The sequence below is a fragment of the Dendrobium catenatum genome, unplaced genomic scaffold (genome assembly GCF_001605985.2).
Source record: "Dendrobium catenatum unplaced genomic scaffold, ASM160598v2 fragScaff_scaffold_29, whole genome shotgun sequence".
In the NCBI taxonomy this organism is placed as follows: domain Eukaryota; kingdom Viridiplantae; phylum Streptophyta; class Magnoliopsida; order Asparagales; family Orchidaceae; genus Dendrobium; species Dendrobium catenatum.
In genome coordinates this window covers 264705-284641 of record NW_021318491.1, presented here as the reverse complement: position 1 = coordinate 284641, position 19937 = coordinate 264705, and the positions used below count along the sequence as shown (strand labels likewise).

Sequence of the window (19937 nt, the reverse complement as noted above, 5' to 3'; positions counted from 1 at the left end):
AGGAGTACAAGAAGCTAGGCATTGTCTCACATCGCCTTTCTCAAGAGCCTAGGAAAGCACCTTACTCGCCTTTAACAATATTGCATCGATCAACTCACCAAAAACTCTGGTCATCTTTTTCTACCGTATGTTATATTATATATAATATAGGAACCTAATAAGTCAAATATCACATTAACAGTGGGAATTCACCTGCTAGTTGGAAGGTTACTACTCTTACATCTAAAAATATATCAATAAAACTAACTTCTCAAAAAAAAGTTAAAAAAAAAAAATTAAACTTCTCCTATCTACATGAAAATACAATGACTGCACACAAGGCTTGATAATAAAATGCACTTCTCAATATACTTACTACATTATGATCTACAGGCCTTGATTGTGTGCAATTTCGCATGTTGCACGTTGTCCTGAATGAAAAATTAACATTGCCACAACTGGGGCATGTCCAATCATCTTCTCGTCGGCCACCTATAAGCAAATAAGATAGTTTTCATTATATTATTCAACTATTATAAGCTTCATCTTTTACATGAGACCAATCAGCTTAATGAAATCAGAATTCTAAATGGCTATCAAAAGAAACCTGCCTAAACCACAAAGCATTCATATTCCTTAATATACAAATTATACATCAAACAAAAACCTCTAAGTTGATGCTTGATAATGTTGTGTTGCTTTGTAAAAGATAAAGTGAACAACCCTCACAAGGATGGACAAGTTCTTCCACCAGTTGTTTTCATGATAACTGAAACATTGAGAAAGTGCCTGTACAATATAGTGTTATCACATGTTTTCACAGATAAAATTGTGATATATTTGGGTTTTTGAAAAGCAATGGAACAAAAAAGATTGAAAAACAATATCTAAGATAGAATCTCGAATAGAATATAAGATAAAAAGGGATGGTCGTCTAATAGCCTATATTAATTTCAACACATGAATTCCACATATTAACTTCTATGAGTTAGAATGTAGTTTGCATGTTATTTTCCATCTTAGAAAGTTCATGAAACTCTGTAAACAAAAAAGATCAAGATGGTTTAAAACAGACACATGATGTCTAAAGTCCACAGATTGGACTAGAAAGGGGTATTATCAAGCCAAAAAAATACATGGAGTTCGTATCAACAGAATAAAAGATAATAAGCATAAGCTATTAAAAATCAACTTCAGTTTGAGAATATGCCTTCAGTTCTATGATTCTATCCTTCGGTATCTAAACATCCTCAAAGAATTTAAATGTTATACTAGCTCCAACAAAAAAGAAAAAGTCAGAAGATTATTTAAAACCATGTTCATTAATCACAAAAAAAAATTCAAAAACTTAACTTCCTATGTGAATTCACAAGCAGAAGCTTTTCTAATGAAGATTTTGAAAGCGCCAATACAACTTTTAAAGAAAGCTAATGAGAATTTGATGGAAAAACATCATACTAAATGAATAAACAACCCAAAGCTGATTTAAACATTAATATATCTTAAATTAAAAGCACCTTTATGTAACAATTTAAATTCTAAATATTTGAGAGAAAAAAAGAATTACCATCAGTTCGAGCCCTCTTGCCAGCAAAGGAGTTCCGACTATCAACCTGCATAAGACATACTAAACGGGTGGAAACTGAAATGGAGAATGCATTTTCTTTCTGTACTTGCCTCTACTTTATTTGAAGTAAAGTTTCAGCTATTAACAAAAAAATTACAAAAATCATGTACCTACAAACATGATTATTAAAATCATCATTAGCCTTCTCCCAAATCTTTAGAATTAATTTTACAAATCCTCGGTCTCCGTGTATTTCTATCTAGTGTTACAAGTGATGTTAAGTTATTGACTTTATTTTGCACAGATCTTTTAGCATTAATACAGATGACCATACCAATACTAATAATAGAAAAATTGCTCAGGAAAATAGCTGAATGCATTAAAATGGGGTAATGCTGAGGGTTTTTTTTTTTTCCTTTTCTGTTACAATTAGAATCAATGACAAATTTAACATTCCTCGGTAGCCTAAATAGCATATGAAAAATGGTCAGACAGACTAAAGCAATCTTTCATGGCTTCTATGTATCTTGAAAATCTTCCAAATTACAACAATCATAAGGTAAAGTCAATTTGATCTTATCATCAACCAGAATGCAAGTATTGACAATAGTTTACAACTATTTTATTAATAATAAAAATTTATGAGATTCCCTATAGCTTAGTCACAAAGTGATGTCAATGTTTTTATTCTGAGTGCAATTCCTAAAAGGCTAAAACAACATTGTTAGTAGAGAAGCTTTGAAGTTCAAATAATTCTCCAAAATGTTGCTAGTTATACTAATCTGAGTAAAAAAGTGAATACCAAAATGCCAAGAAATACAACACAATATTATAAAGAAGATTCACATAATTCCTCCATGCTGTGATAGCTTCAGTTGGGTCGAATCATTAATCGAAATTTTGGCCATCCAACATTGCACAAGGAACTATTCCCCTGCAGCTTCACCAGTTAACACTCCCGTACATCCCGCCGCAAAACTAAACCACAACGAAGATGACAATAAACTAAAAAAATTGAAACATCCAATTATACTCGGAGTTTCAAAATCCTAAAGAAACCAAAACTACAAGATCCATTCTTAAAACCTCAAAATAATCAGCACAGCGATCATCGCTAATAATTGACATACTACAATATCTTGATCGGCTTGAGATGAACCATGCTTGGTCACCTCTTATCGCCATTGGGTCTCTAGAAAAAAGGAATCGACATGCACATGGAAGCAGCGAGTATATAAAAGGAAACCGAAAAGAACAAATATTGCACGGAGAGATAGAGAGAAAGAGAAAGTACCTGAGACATGGCTATCAAGTTCCAGTATTCCTCTACCCTAGAGAACCGAAGAACGGCGTCGGAGCAGAAACAATATTAGGGCTTGGAGTTTTGGACTTCGGAGAAGGAACACGGATAAAAGAAAAAAAAAATCTCTGATAGGTGTTCGGACGGCTAAGATCTTCCTGAGGAATATGATCCTTACGCTGCTCCTGGACGTGGCAGCCGGCAAGCCCTCATGAGAGCGCTAGCCTAGACGCGGCAGCTAGCAAGCCCTCACGCGGGCGCTGGACACGGGGTCGGGTCCTCCTCGGGACATGCAACCTGCCGCAGTGCCGCCCTGCCTATTTTCACATGATGGGCATGATGCAGACAACGGGCAAGTGGGGCAGCCGGGCAGGAGCGGGATATGCCACGGGCTGACGGGGCAGAGGCGGGCAAGCGGGGCTGGGCAGCAGGGATTTACCACGTGGGAAGGGCAGCGGGCAAGCGGGGCAAGAGTGGGATTTGCCATGAGTAGCTCGGTCATTTCCGGGTTTCCGGGTCAACCGAGCCCAACCCGATTTTTAAAACGGATTGAAAACTCTAAGCCGAATCCGAAATTTTAGTGTCGTATTCGGGTCGTGTCTAATATTGACACCCCTATATATATTTATATATATAGAGCTATAGGACAAAATAAAGCATTCATGTAAATATTAGCTTTAACCTCATAATAATCAATATATTTTTGGGATTAAAAATCATGATTTAATTATAGGGTTATTTTTAATGTAAACAATTTTAATTTATTTTTTTAGATAAATTAAACTCAATCAGTTTTGAGAGAGAACCGTTTATTCGACAAACAAGCTCGTTTGATTGTCACAACTATTGGCTTCCACTATTTTTATACCTTATACTACATTCAAATAATTTCAAAATATTCACTTTATATTATATGATTTTACAGTACATTTCTTTTGTTAGTCAAGCAAACAACATCTATAATTTTTCACAGGAAATGCATATCTCATGAAAAATTATCAAATTAGTGCAGTGTTATTAATTGAATTAATGACAAAGCATATTTAAATTAGCATAATAAACTCTATATAAACTTATGCAAATTCTAAATATAATAACATTTTGATCATGCAATGTAGGATTGCCTAAACTTATTCAAATGTCAAAAAATGGCCCAATCCAGATTTGTCCCGTAGCAACATTCAGCCACATTTGCGTGCATTCATTACTATCCAAATCCAATAGGAGGATCCATACTTGTCATTATTCTCTAAATGCTACTCTCTTGAAGAGGTCTTAATTCACTAAAATATGATGAGGCATTATCATAATTTTTTTTTAATAAATCCAATCAAGAATGAATGGATTTCTTGAAATTGTGCATACCACACTACTTGCTAAAATTGATATGTTCTTAAATAATGACTCATAATATCATTTATTATACATTATAATGTTCATATCACTGATTTGAGGCATCATCGATGATGACTTTTAATGGTTATCACTACTAACCCGACATTGAGCATACATGCGAGCTCAAGTGTCTAACCATATCAATTTATAGGCAACCACAACGCAATTAAATTTGATCATAAGAGAATGTGATTTACATCATTCCTTGTTTACAAGGAATATGAGAGATAATGACTAATATAGCCCTTGGAAATTTATAATTAGCGACTTTTTAGTTTGAAAAAATATATTTTTTTTCTCATGGTTGAAGTTGCATAAAAGAAACTCCTCGCTAAAATCCATCCAAGAGCTAATTGACTTCATTTTGCCCTCTTAAAACTTTGTTTGATATTCATTGTGCTCTCTATTGATAGAATCACAAAGCATATAAATATGTTGATTATAATGACAAAAAATGTTATGCTTTGTAATTTAAAGACAAATGACATTTAAGATCATATATTATTGTTTGTGTAAATACAACTTGAAAACATCATAATTCATGCGTGAACCTAAAGTGCAAATGTGCTCGCGCTCAAGTGATCAATTATTTTAACTTTCTTAATAGTTTAAAGAGAGGATGTAAATCAGTATGAAACCATGTCATGGGAGATCAACGACTTGTTTGGGTTCTCGATCTAAATTTATTAGCAAATTGAAAAAAAAAATTACAACCTCAAGCAAATTTCAATCCTTGGTGAATATATGGTCATAAACATTACAAATTTTAATTTTAAAAAAAAGTTCTGAGATTTTTTTTGAGAACTTTAAAATATATTCATGATATGAAATCCCCCATAGAATTTTGTCCTTTTTGAAAGAAAAAAGGACGAAATTTCGACATAAACTCTTGACTGAATTGCATAAGAAATATTTCAAGTAAGAGATGTTAGTTTATAGAAATATACTTACAACCAAAAAGATAATAACAAAACAATATATATCTTGATCACATAAATTTATCACCTCTTCGAGAGCTAATATGTTAACTAATCCAAAAACAGGATGGTCCCCATCAAGAGTTAGGAGAATCACCATAGTGTGAGGTATTTAAGGTTGTGGACTAAACACTTTTCCGCTTGATTGCATTGAATACTGCATGAAGGCGCCATCATAACCTCAAACCAGCTAGATGTTCTATTATGTCCAGATGATTCTTTCATCAAAATCTAATTGAGAAATCATGAACATAGCCAGAACAATTTCCTTCATTATTATCTCCATGAAAAAGAGTTGAGAAAAGCATTGTAGCTCTTCCACCTCTGTTTAAATTATGCTTTCTTCTTCAGGGGGTTGAGATAAGACTCTTTTGGATCCTCTATGCAGCTCTATCTCTTGGGTGATTTTCTCTCCATCCTCAGCTAACATAATTATCTCTTGTCTAGGCTGAAAAAGTCTCCTTAGTCCTCTATTTTATGAGCAGAATTTGTAGATGTTTGCAAGATAAGATCAACCTAAATTTTATTGAAAGAGATTCCAACTATTCTTACTGAAAATATGTAACAGCTCTACATTAACGTTTACAACAAACTTTCACTATCCACAATCCCCACCCCCACGGCAAAAAAAATAAAGACAAAAAACAATCTCTTCTCACAGCCTCCTATGCTCCCTGATGAAATTCCTGGTTATAAGATCAAAAATACTTGAAAAAACCTGAGCTGCGCCAAGCAAAACAACGGCCAAAGCCAAAATTGCCACCTTCCACTGCCTTTCAGCTGTCAAAATCGCAGCTGTAATAGCAGCTAAGCTCAACAACCTCATCACTTTCTTCAATATCTCAAGCCTCTTCACAACAATCCTACACCCCTTGCAGTGAATAACATGCCGATAGTAACGATTAGTTGGGTTTGGTGCATACAGCTCCCCGACCCCTCCCTTCGCTGGCATTGATGCCGAAACTGCTGCAGCAGCCCCCACGGGCGCCTGCTCTATCACCGCCGCCTCCAAAGGCATCGACAATGTTTCATGTCCAATATAGTAAGGCATACCACTCCCTACTCTATCCATCCACTTCCTGTACTCCATAACCCATGTATCAGAAAATTTCAAATTCAAATACAACTCCTTGGTTGGCACCTTTTCTCTCATAAGCACCTCATTCTGTGAAGAGAGGAATCCCATGTCCTGTTCAAAAACCTTACAAGCATTCTGGTGGAAGAACCATTTTGGTATGAGATTAATGAGTAGAGGCCTTGAACTGGCTCCAAATCTGACAATGAGCATAGACTTCCCCTGTCCAGCTGGTCTGCAGAGGAAAAGTGCTGAGAAGTACTGGGGAACTCCATTCTTGTCCACAATCTGGAGGTTGTTCTGAAGCACACATGGGGCCTGGAAGCTGAGTGAATTCATGAATGCTGGGTTCTTTGATCGGCCCCATTGGCCTGCAAAGCCTCGGATTGATCTCTCTTTGACTTTCATGACCAAGGGCTGGGCGTCCTCACGCTTTGCAGTCCAGTCGGTGCGGTCATGGGATATAGGGACATGTGCAGGGTCCATGAGATTCTCAAGGAGTATGGAGTGGTCATAGGGGAGCTCATGGATTGTTGATGTGTCCAGGAAGCCTGGCTTAGCATAGTGTTCAAACCACGGTAGCTTGCTGAGGTTTGGGGGGTTTTTGTCAGACATCCAGACCCATACAACACCTTGTGAATCACGGACTTCGTAAGTCCTAACGCAGGCTGCTCGTGGTATCTTTGCTCCCTCAGGTAGCTATGCATATTACAAAATGAATACAAAGCAATATAAGTTTGAATTAGAAGTAGTCATGGCGCCATCTTAGTCATTTCAAATTAATATGGTTAATGACCCCATATTTAAATTGGCTGCACAAAGCATAGTCTGTTGTATAAAGATAAACATCAAATGCGGATGTGGGCAGTAAGAAGTAAATGACAATCAAATATTTCAATGCCATTAACTCAAACTATCATATCATCCTTCACTTTACAATTCATGCTAGATCTAATATCATCCTAACATGGTTTAGGTGAACTACAAATTGATGACAAGTACAGGTTTTTTGTTTTTTGAGGGAATAATAAGGTGGGATTTGTTGGGAACTAGGCAAAACTAAAAGCAAATACTGAGAGAAAATAAACGAAAAAAAAAAAGAAGCTCAAAACACATCAATAATTGTTATAAAGGTTCACTCAAGTTATAGATACTTGCTATTGGTGCGCAAATTTTACCATGATGATGATGCTGAAGGTTTTACAAAGAAGATTCACAACCTCTCTTTTTATGTACCTTTGTGTGATCTCTCTTAATGACATCCCTTTTATAATGAAAAAGGTTAAAGACAACCAAAGTATTTTTAACGGCATAACTCCCAAATTCTAGATTAGAACACTAAGTTTGAGCAAGGCTTGACTTCATAGGGTGTTACTTATGCTCCACAACTTAACAGGCTTAGAGTAACAAGAAGGTCGGCCACTTGTGATCTAGAGGCCATTAATTCTAATCACATAAATAAACTCTCTTTAATGTAGGAATAAGATTGTATGCCAAGTTATCTAGATATTTGATTAGAGTTAGAGTCATGCTCTCCAACTTTTCTGTTTTAAGAGGTGATAATCCAGGTCTAGGTGGGATCTAGTTGTGATAAAAGGATCCAGAAGAGCATCCTAGATAGTTTACAAGATGATTTGCCGTGTAGTTGAAGTATGAGACATGCTGGACTACAAACCTGAGGAATCTTGACACATTTTCCATCGCCTTCAAATTGCCAGCCATGGTAGAGGCATTCGATCCGCCCGTCAACGAGTTGGCCTTCAGAAAGCTTGGCTAGTCTGAAAGAAGAGGCTTTTTGCCCACATATCAGTATTCAAAATTCACAGCAGAGGAGTAGAACATGTTTAAGATTGAATCTGGTGATTTAGAAACATTGGTGCTTGCTTGAATATTTTTAAATTTACAAGTCCATGATTAATTTTAAGAAAATGCGACCAACATTAATGTTCTTTGTCTCCTATCCTTATATATCTTGACTTGTTGACAACTGAACAATTTTAACATTAGTTCTAAAATTTTAAAAATAATTATCATATATGACAGAAAAAAACTGTGATGTTGAGTGTTTGAGACATCAGTTGGATACAACATATCCAGATCTTCTAATCTCAGAAGTTCAAGTGATTTCTGAACATTTAAGAACTTTTTGGTAGAAAAATTTAGCCAAGATGTATTATAGGAAATTAGGCTAAATATTGGCAAACAGTTTTTTTAAGCCACATAAATTCTTAAATAATGTTTTCCTCCATTTTCAGCTTAATCTCATACTTTGTAAATTCAGAGGAAATAGATGCGTTCTGATCTCTCTTCTTTCTCATCTAATTCATTAAATATGAAAATCAAGAAAATTTGCAAATACTCCAAGTCATCCAAAAAAGAAAGTTTCCAGACCTAAAAAAGTTTCAGTGCCAAAACTAACATGCACTCACAGTTTGGGTCTCATACCTGTGAGGGCATCTGTCTTCGTAGCATCTTAGAACACCATTGAAGTCTCTATACAGAACAATCTGCTTGTGGAAAACGGTAAGACCCAAAGGAGCGTCTTCAGGCACCTCTGCTGTTAGGTATAATGGATACCACTCCTCCCTCCAATCATACTTCTCCTCAACTTCCTTCAACTCCTCTGCTTCTCTTGGAAGTAACACATCTTCTGCGATATCCTCTACAGTTGCAACCTGACACTGTTTCAACCTTGTTCTCTTCTTAGCTAGAGCTACCGGGCTGATTCTGTATCCATGGGTAACAGGAAGAGATCGAGAAGTACAGATGGAGGAAGACTGCTGAAGAGCTTTGCTAAGTGGAAGGAGAAAGAGAGATGAGGGAAGAGAGAGAGACATGATGAAAGGAGGCAGCTTGCTCGTCGAGAGGAGAGGAGGCGTGTGGAAGTTGTTTATAGAAGTAGAAGTGGACAATTTAACTCGTGTTTCAACAGTTTCTTCTTCTTCCCAACTCTTCCAACTTTCTCTATACCACACATTTGGGCTTTACCATCACAATGGCTGTAGGGCCCCCGGCGTTATCACTTCATCAGGAAAATGGTTAGCGCCGGTGTTTAACAAGTTAAAGCAATTGACAAACTGACAAAGCCATAGGTTTAATATATATATATATATATATATATATATATAATGAAAAACATTAAAATAGGGGACTCAGAGTGATTGTTGGCAGGTGCGACGTGTCATTTACGATTGTCAAACGTACCGCGTCATTAAGATCATAGCGACGAACGTACTTAAAAGGGAGCCCATCATAGTCAAATTGGGTGGAAACAATCGAAATCAACGACCAAGACACAAAAATATTGCGCATCGTTATCCGAACATTACAAGTTTGCAAAATGGATTTCGCCGTTGTGTCAAGAACATCAAACTCATATTAAAAAGTGATACGTCATCACAAAATTATCTTGATTGGGCACGAATCTCGAGGCAAAATCAATTCAGAAACTTCAAAAATTAATTTCGAGAGCTTATAGTCAAACTGAGCGTCTCGGAAATACGAATCCAACGACACCAAATTCGACCCAATCCGAGCCCAAATGAGTCCGAATCAAGGACCCGAAGAGCTGTTGGAAGGTTCAAACCGCAATTTGAGTTACGAAACGGTCTCCGATTTTAACGAGCTTATACTCGAATCGAGCGGCTCGACGAGACGAATCCAACGAGCCCAAGATCTCTGAATTCCGACATCATTAAGGTTTCCGAATGTCCAATGGACGATGCACGATCGAAGGGTTCAATATCAGCCGTCCATTCAAGCCACTCCCTATTCGCCCATGATCTCACACCTATTTACGAGCCATGCCACTCCAGAAAAACTATAAATAGAGCCCTCATTCTACACAAATGGGACTCAAGTGAAGAGAGAGAAGAAGAAGGGAAGAAGAAGAGAAAGGGGAAAAGGAGAATCCCCTCATCCTCGACCACCGCTGGAGCTCTTTCTGTCGCCCGAACACGCCGGGATTCTGCGTGATATTCGGGAGAACGCAGGAATTCTTCCAAATTTCCACATGATGCTGAAAATTCTTCCCAATTTGCAACAGAGTTCCCTCCTGACGCTGAAACTCCGCCCAAATGAAGCCGGAGTTCTCTTTTGCCACCAACAAACGTCATACTTCTACCCGACATCGAACCTTCACTCTTCGCCAAGTTTCTACCCGGCGCCGGACTTCTATCGGTTATCAGACTTCGCTGGACGTCTATGCGAAGATGGATTTATTTCCATTGTTGGACTTCTACCTGACGCTGTCCTTCTGATCTTCGTCGTCAGACTACAGCCCTTCTGACCTCCGTCGCCAACCGACTATGGTCCTCCTAACTTACATCGCCCGCCGACTACAGTCTTTCCGACATCCGTCGCCCATCGACTACGGTCCTCCTGACTTATGTCGCCCGGCTACTACAGTCTGTCCGACCTTCGTCGCCCGCCGACTACGGTCCTCCTGACTTACGTCGCCCGCTGACTACAGTCCTTCTGACTTCCGTCGCCAGCCGACTACGGTCCTCCTGACTTACGTCGCCTGCCGACTACAGTCTTTCCGACATCCATAGCCCGTCAACTACGATCCTCCTGACTTAAGTCGCCCGCCGACTACAGTCTTTCTGACCTCCGTCGCCTGCCAACTACGGTCCTCCTGACTTACGTCGCCCGCTGACTACAGTCCTTCCGACCTCCGTCGCCACCTGTCTACGGCCCTCCTGACCTCCGTCGCCCGCCGACTACAATCCTTCCAACAAAGCGAATATGTCAATAGTAGCTCTTTGTATTTACATCATGTAATGTACTCTATAAGATGTACATCAAGCTAAGGCCTTCTCCCAAGGAAGGGCCTCATTTGTAATCGACTGCAAATACTAGTGGATTCGTTCAAACTGGGCTAGGCCCGTGGTTTTTCCCCATTTTTTCAGGGGTTTTCCACGTAAAAATCTTGGTGTCTCATAAATGCTAGACCCTCTCTCTTATCTGATTGTGTGCCGGATTTTCGTACAATGCTAAGATGATAAACTTTATATTTCTCTGCCGCCGCGAATACTCCTAGACACAACAAAAAGTATTGTAATCTTGCACATGCCATCGAAGGTGATTAAAATCGACGGACTAAGGATGAAATGTTGTGAGATGTTACTCGAACACTAACAATTTACAAAAAAAAAACTTTGACATTGCATCCATAACTTTATAAATACCTAGAATTGACAATAATATTGTCAGGATTATTGAACAAGTGAAAAGAGGAAAAATCGACAAGAGTTTCAGGCTTCGTTTGATTAGAAATTTTTTGTGCTTATTCAGTTTTGAAACGACGAATTCTATTATTTATTGTTTGGTTCGTCAAATCAAGTTCCCAATAACTCAATTTGTTTCATTTTTCTGATGTTTTGAGAAAGCTTTTTAAATATGTTTCTCCGATAGAAAACTCCATTTTCTGAACTAATGTTTCTTAAAAATGCCTTTTACAAAAGTACCAAAAATCAAACAAAGCCTCAATACACAACATTACATAAATATAGCATGTTCGCAAAAAAAAAAAACATCATTGTGTCCAAAACATTCAAAATATTTAAAAATGACTACCATATTTTATGGGTAATTCAACGAGCAAAATTGGCATGAATTTCAAAATGATGATGCACAAAATTGTCCAAATTACATACCCATTACGAAGCGGAGTTCACCATTGCACTCATAATATCAAAATTATCCAAGGAATAATCGTTCACGATAGATTTGAGTGAAGAGGATTGAAATTGATAGAAGATGGACAAAATATCATGTGACATTACCCAAATGATGTTCGTTCACTAAACAAACTTTACCGTTTAGTCAAGAACATCAAAATTGCCTAGGAATGACTATATTAAAATCTACTATCTCCTGCCAAAAAGCCTGCTCAAATCCTCGAACAGCTCCTTATCCATCCTCAAATTCATGGAACAAATCTGCCCCTATGCTTATCTGAGCCACCCAGCTCAAGTAAAAAAGAGAGAAACTATATCTTATATTATCTCCCTCTCACATGTCCCCCTCTCATTCACACACTGCATCTCCCCCTCACGTAAGAGCAATCCACACCAGTTGCTCCCTCACTAATATCCTCTTCATTCTTTAGTAGCAGATCGAACCCCACTCCTCCCTCAAAGCAATGAATTCAACTCTTCTACAATTTTCCTCTCACAACAGCAGCAGCAAACATGCATCTCCACGACAGCTCTACCAAATATCAGCCCAAGTCACAATCTTCACACTCTCTCCCCTCTTCTCTCCTAACTGAACTCACCCAACTCCCTCCTCTGTTTCACGCAGAGAAGCCCACATCTCTCGTTCTCTGCTCTAGCTGTACCTCACAACCCATCTACTCCTTACGTCCTTATGGCTCTTAGTCAAATGCAACCTCCTAGATCCACACTCCAGTTTACATATATAAAGACCTTCTCCTCTCCCCTACTATAGCAAACGTACTCTCCCCCATCAAACTGAATGTCACTCATAACATTTTCCCTACACCTCTTCAACTACAACAGCCCACTCCAACCAGCTGCTGGCTCCTCAATAAATCACCCATTTCACAAACTTATGCACCCAACAAGCCAAATCAAACCAACCCCCTTCGTAGTAAAAACAACCCCAACAACTCCTCTGCTCCAACTACATGATTTCTCTTCCTATTAACCCAACACTTCTCCCTCTACATACATTTTCCAACAGCCCAACCACCTCTTCCACTCATGCTTCCTATAGAGCCTCTCCAAACAACCCTATAACCTTCAACCTCCAACTCCCTATATAGCAAGCCTACTAGTTCTCCTCATCACTCCCCAACAATCACCTTTCTTCCATCCTTCATCACTCACCTAGCTAGCAAGTAAAACACCTAAACCTGCAACCCAAACACAACCTATAACGACTCATTTGATCAAGACCAAAAAACCAACACAACTCCCTCACTTTTCCACCAAAACTCCCTCCAACCACCAAACCATTTTCACTCCTCTTTCTAAACAAAGAATTTATTTCCTTTCTCCATCTATCATTAGCCATGTAAAATAGAAGGAGAAAGGAGTGTCTGATTCGAACTCTCACCATTTCACCATCATCGTCGGCCCTCGCTCGTCAAGGCTTAATGCTCACTAAATCTTAAAACTTAAATCTTGTTGGCAAAGTTTACGAAGCAACATGTAACCTCTGACACGTCCTTTTTGGAGCACATTAAAAGGAAGTTTGAAGTTGACATTAGCGGTGAAGCAAATAGGTATTGTACGTGTTTTTCACAGCGTGACGGAATTTTCCTAAGTACCCGTGTACTTGCTTCTATGACTATGAGAAAATTTGTGAATTTTCATGCATGTATCTCTAAAACCCATACATATTTTTCGTAGCATAATCCCAAAATCCCCCCATGCCGAGGAGATGCAGAGAGATTGCCAAAATTTTATCTAAACTATTATCGGACTTGGAAAATTATAAATGACATGCACAGTTAAAAATAATGCAATAAAAATAAAGACTTAAATAAACTTACATGGAACCAAACCTAAATGCACATTTAAGTTAAATTTATAACTAAATATAATTCATAAGGTTAAGCAGGAAAATTTTCTTACAGGCTTTAAAAAAACCTTGACCCTTTTATTTCTTCTACAAAAATACCCTCAAATTAAGTTGTGTATCAAATTCAGGTGCAAATCGTAGAAAAAGAAGTTCAGTCAGTTTGTTTGGTAGAACAACAAGGATCACTTGTTCACCCTCCCAAAATTAGAGATTGCTAGTGGCTAAGTAGAGTGGCCATCCAATCTAATTGCCAGTCCATAGTAGATGCAAAATACCAAATCCTATTATCCAAGGAACAATTAATTTCCTATGTAGAGAAGATAAATGGGAAGATCCGTGACAAATTAAATAAAAAGATTAGTCCATCTTTAATAATAAGTATGTAAAACCTACTAGAAAGTTACACCAACATGACAAAACTATGAGGCCCTTAGGCCAATGCGGATAATATCTTGATAGTTAAGAGTTTGAGCTGTTACAACTTACAAGGAATTCAGGCACCAAGGTTTGCAATAATTAGATCCATTTAAGTCTTATAAAAGAGCATTCATTCAAATGTAATAATCAAACAAGCTTCAAGTACACATTGGCAAGGCATTCTTGAGAGCTTAGACCACTTTCAAATCATATTACATGAAAACATGTGTATTCCATTATAATGCATAGAGTTTACAACAAAGTGTTTACATTCATAAAGGTTCAATTTTTTAATAGTTTTCTTTTTCGTCAAGAATGTTACTCTTCTAGTAATGGCGAGTTCTTGAAGGCTAGTCTAAATGAATTGGAGGAATGGTGTTCTAAAGCAATACAAGACTATAGGGACATCTTGGGATGAGCTCCAACACATAAAATAAGCAATAGTTTCCTTTGTCTAACATCAGAAGGCCCGCAAATCCTTGGAAGAAATTAAATCACAAATGAATTATGCCCATTGTTAAACCTTCCACTAGTGCCCATAATAATGAGTCTATGAGCAGGAACGAGAGGCTCATATTGAATAAATCAGCTTACTTACATTTGACTACGAGGGGCTTCTAGTGGACAAAACAATTTATCTATAAGGACGAGGCATTAATGATGGAGCTTGCAGCACATATAGCTTGCTTACAAGGAACAATAAATGACAGCAATGAACACTACAATTCACTACTGACCAAGAGCAGTGAATTCGTAATGCATATAATAAACTGCATACAGGCGAGGACAAGGAACTAGCATCGAACAAATCAGCTAGCATACGGGGAGAACAGAGGAACTTGTAGAAAGAATGATAATTCTCCTACAAACATGAGCATAACCCCTAATGTCTATTGAACAAAAATCTCATACGAGCTATGTTAGATGACATGATAACTCAACGTGGCTACATAAACTAAATAATATATCTCCCGTATACAATATCTAAAACCTGATTTCCCTTCACATCACCAAATCTGTAACATTCGTACAATCGAACAAAAGGCATTTATAGGCTCTTAAATAGAAATATGTACATCTTTTAAAAGAACATCATCTGCATCATCAACAATATTCGAATATTATAAAAATATCCCCTCATGCATTGAAGTATACATTAAAAAATTTATAATATATATACGTCTGTAATATACATGCCACATCATGCAAACAAATCATTCAAAAAAATAAAATATATCGCACTGTAATAGCGTGTTACACTAACATGCAATTAGACTATGTATTTATAGATTGCAGTATACAAAATGCATTATGCAAGCATATTATCCAACATACAAAATGCATTGTGTAGCGACAGGGAGTTATGTCGACATGCTAACACTTTATGCACTACATGAAAGTACTAAATCATCATACAAATGAATTATGTAAACAAATAGGCAATACATAAATACATTATACATAGATTAATATGTAAATATATCATACACTATGTTAATACATTAAGCCACTATGCAACATATTAACACATCATCCATGCATTTAAAGCATATACCCGTATGGCCCCCGACAAGCATGATATATATATACATATGTAACATCTTAAGATGTTACTTGGGTAAAAAATGGACCTGAGTTCAAGACTGATCCTCCCCTTTGAACGGACAAGAGTTGACACCTACTTGAACTACTGAATAAATATACGGGTGTAGTACCGACTGGAGTATTTGATTTTATAAGTTCATATTAGACCTTCAATGTCTATTACAAGAAAGTTTCATTACTAAAAGCATAAAATTTTTTATTCTCAATATCCATATGATAACTAACAACATTAGTAATTGACATGATCCTTTGTTTGCAAGAAAACAGAGTCGACATGGTCCAATTAATGAAATGAACATATCAATAACTCCTTGATAATGGCCGTGTTGATAGAAAATCTCAATCGAAGAGGACCCCAAACATTTAAAATGTATCCTAAACATTTATAAATACAAGCATCTATTTTGACTTTAACATCACCCGGATGATGACCGTGTTGATAGTTAATCTTAACTAGAGGGGTTCATACTTTTTAAATACCCATAAATCTTAAAATCAATCATTAAGGGGCTTTAATTTAAATGAAAGTTCAAAACTCAAAAATCACTAAAACCTAAGATATGAAATAAATCATCTAAATACTTAAAGTAAAAAATTCATCCACCCTTCGTAATAACATGCTGAGGTAGGCAAGTTTGAAAATCACATCAGCTCACAAAGAGCGAATGTCTAGTCAAGAATATCAATGGGATTGATTCTCAAATCATCTCTTGCTAGTAGTGACGTGACACATATCCTTTAACCAATGGTTTCATCGTCAAATGACATCATAGGTAAATGGTTATGATAGGGCACCCTTTGACTTAGTGGTTTTATTGCTAAATTATACCATTAAATTATGGTCATAGTTAGAGCTGATATGTTCCTCTAACGACTCTAAATCATTGAGTAATGAATTGATATGATATGAACAATATGACACAAAGCCCTATGTTAACTAAGGTGAAATCAAATATCTCCCCTTAGGCAAATAATCACTCAAAGTTTATAATGTACCTTTGAATAACACAACCCATGGCTACTGATAAGGATCTTTTGGTCAGGTTGGGTCTCCTACCTTCTCCTACTTAAGTAAACTGTGAACCATGATGATCTGGGATGGCAGAACCATGAGATCTTGATATGTTTCATCATCATTCCCCCACCATCAGCTTTAAGTACACGGTGATAAATTTTATTTTCAAATATCAAATTCTACTACTACTATATGCTTGATATTATGTATCTATTTGACGACTAGCCTTAATCACAAGTTCTCTCATTATCGAGATGGATAATTATCTATAGGGGCTTGCGCCTATATGAAACATGAAGTCGTATCATAAAGTCCTCGCAAAATGGATAACTGTAAATAATGTATTATTTTATGTGTTATATGTTTAATAAAAATGTGTTGTTTTTGTTATGCTGTGCAGGAAAAATATAAAATGAGAATAAAATTTTAAGTATGATCTAGGGAAGCGACATCAGACGAATCCACACCACAACGGCATCAAGGACACTGTTGGAGCTTCATAATATTAACATGGCAACGCTGACTTTTCTTTTTGACAGTGTCACGGTGTCAAAATGGCCAGCTTGGCAGGTCATATTAATTTTCTTCAAGCGTCGTGTCGTCACAACTTATCACGCCTTGGAGACAAAATTACCATTCGGGTGCCGCAGCATTCGAAAGCCAGCAACGTCATGGCGTAGAAGTTATAATTTCCAAATGACATGATTTTCCAATGAAGCGATGTGATTGTTCACTAAGTAACTAATCTACATCAGTAGGCGTTGCGGTGGAGCGAAAACATCAGTACATCGACGTCTGTTCATTTTATGAGTGCTGCAACGCCAATCTTTCAAGCGCAGTAACGCCAGTTGCTTACTTTGTATTTTTCTATAAATATACATTGAGTTATGTTTGTAAGAGAGTTTAGTCACTTATATAATTTCAGTACTTTTCATAGTACTTCTTAGATCTATCTTACAATCAATTCTAAGGGAGCCTAGGGAAGTATTAGATACAATTATTGGAGTGTTATAATCATTATTTATTGGAGTAACTCTATACATTAAGGACGTAGTTGTGCATAGGAGAAATATTGATCCTTCATGGTGATATCATTCTCTTGTATTTTCTTTGTTCTATAGTTTCAATGAAAATGAGTTTACTTATATTTTCTTTCATGTGTGACTAATCCTTTAGTTTTGGATTGATGATGTAGAGAACATATTAAGTACTAATGAAGATTCTTGGGCTATAAAATTAAATGATGTTTTTAATACTATCCCGCTCTTTATTTAATGCAAATAGTGACCATATATATACTTAAAACTTAGTGTGATGTATAGCCTTGACGGAGGAATGCAAGAACAACCAAAAATATTAAAATAATATGTTTGCATACCTAGACATATGATATAAAATATGCTAGGTTCTAAAGGAGATAATATAACTGTAAGAGATCAACATATATCATTTTCAGGCTTATAAGCTTGACAGATATCTAGGGATACATATGCTCTAAATCACATTACAAATAAGAATTTCATTAGGAAAGATATGCAATTTACATTCATCAATTCAAAACACTTTATTTAAGTATTATATCTATTATTTTACTTTTTTTTTAGTGATTGAATCTTTACAACCAATATTTTTTTTAGTAGAATAATTTTGCAACTAAAGTAAACATTAGTAGTTGATTGCTAGAAGACATACTTCATTGTGAGTTCGACACTCTACTCTATTATTTTTTTATTAGATTCGGCACGTATATTTGTGTATATTAAGTGAGATTTGTTATTTTTATATATCAGATAAAACTTAAGCATTGTTTAGGGGAGATAAAGACTTAAACATTTTCATATATCAAAAGTGCACTTCACAACCCTCATAAAAAATGAGGGCGAGATATCTAGGTAATGTCTTATCTAAAACCCAATTTGTCTTCTGAAAGTTTACCTCAGAACATAAACGTTAAAACTCTCCTCGTCGACTTGAAAAAGAAAAGTCTCACGAAGAGGTTGGGGGGGTGAATTTTTGAAGCCACATCTGGGAAGTTAAGGCATCAACAATTTTGGTTTATTATAGAAGGCCATTAAGCATAAGAGCCAAAAACAAAGCTTAGCCTCTTTAAACCATATTAAGGGGTCAAAGGGAACCTGATTGTTATAGAGATAAAAGTATGCCAATCACTAGAGGAAAAAATGAGTTGAAAATTACCCTTATAAGATTTAATCAGTCTTATCATAATAATGAATGTTTTGTCCTTAAAATTATGACATATAAATTTAATTTAGTGAATATTTATTATTGTGTTTATAGTTGGCTCACACGTTATTGATTGTGCACCTTCACTCAATTAATTGTGCTATTGTATGATTGTTTATTTATTTACAATGCGTTGATCTACTATTCTAATGAGCATTTGTAGAGCTGAATTGTAAGAATTTTGAAAGTAATTGTTAATTTGAATTGCGAACCCGATTCATCCCATGGCGCACTAACTCATGATCGATAAAAAATTTAGGTACTCATGATAATTTTTATTATCATTAATATTTTAAAGTTAAAATCCTAATAAGTATGCCCCTAAGGCAATCATTTGATCATACATATTTCTATTTTGCATGACCATATCCATTTGAATTTGTTGATTGAAACTATAACATCTGATAAGGAATGCTTATTCCTCATATATTTTTAGTGTGAATAATAAATTTATTGTAAAATCTTTTAATTTTTTGTTGCAAAAAGAACTTTAGTTAGCCTAACTATAAGCAAAACATGATACTTGTTTTTATTATGCATTCATAATGAAAGATTACCTACTTATTGTAATTAGTTCTGATCTACTTATTAATATGTATGTACACCATCTAATGTTCACAAAAACAAAGGCTTCCTGTTCTTTTGCATTCGCAGCTATCCCTTAAAATCCAAGAAACAAGAATGGATAATCATTGGAAGGATTTGAAAAAAAAAAAAAAAACTTATACTGGATTACATTAGAACAAGAATGAACAAATCGCTGTTATTGCGTTTGATTTATTACCAAAGAAGGCCATAGCACTCGCTACCCT

The 19937-nt window shown here is 36.3% G+C and overlaps 2 protein-coding genes across 2 annotated transcripts; both read right to left on the bottom strand.

The window, feature by feature from the left end:
• Positions 1–271: 271 nt before the first annotated feature.
• On the bottom strand, positions 272–2995 carry LOC114579176 (ranBP2-type zinc finger protein At1g67325-like). The gene is made up of 3 exons (XM_028693016.1): positions 2841–2995; positions 1547–1592; positions 272–471 (listed from the first exon to the last, which is right to left on the bottom strand). The coding sequence occupies exons 1-3, from the start codon at positions 2847–2849 to the stop codon at positions 287–289; spliced, it is 240 nt and encodes a 79-aa protein (XP_028548849.1). The 5' UTR covers positions 2850–2995; the 3' UTR covers positions 272–286.
• A 2718-nt stretch (positions 2996–5713) lies between these two features.
• On the bottom strand, positions 5714–9223 carry LOC110092435 (protein TIC 55, chloroplastic). Its single transcript, XM_020816992.2, has 3 exons — positions 8739–9223; positions 7969–8071; positions 5714–6992 (listed from the first exon to the last, which is right to left on the bottom strand). Exons 1-3 carry the CDS (start codon positions 9128–9130, stop codon positions 5874–5876), a joined length of 1614 nt encoding a protein of 537 aa, XP_020672651.1. The 5' UTR covers positions 9131–9223; the 3' UTR covers positions 5714–5873.
• Positions 9224–19937: the final 10714 nt, after the last annotated feature.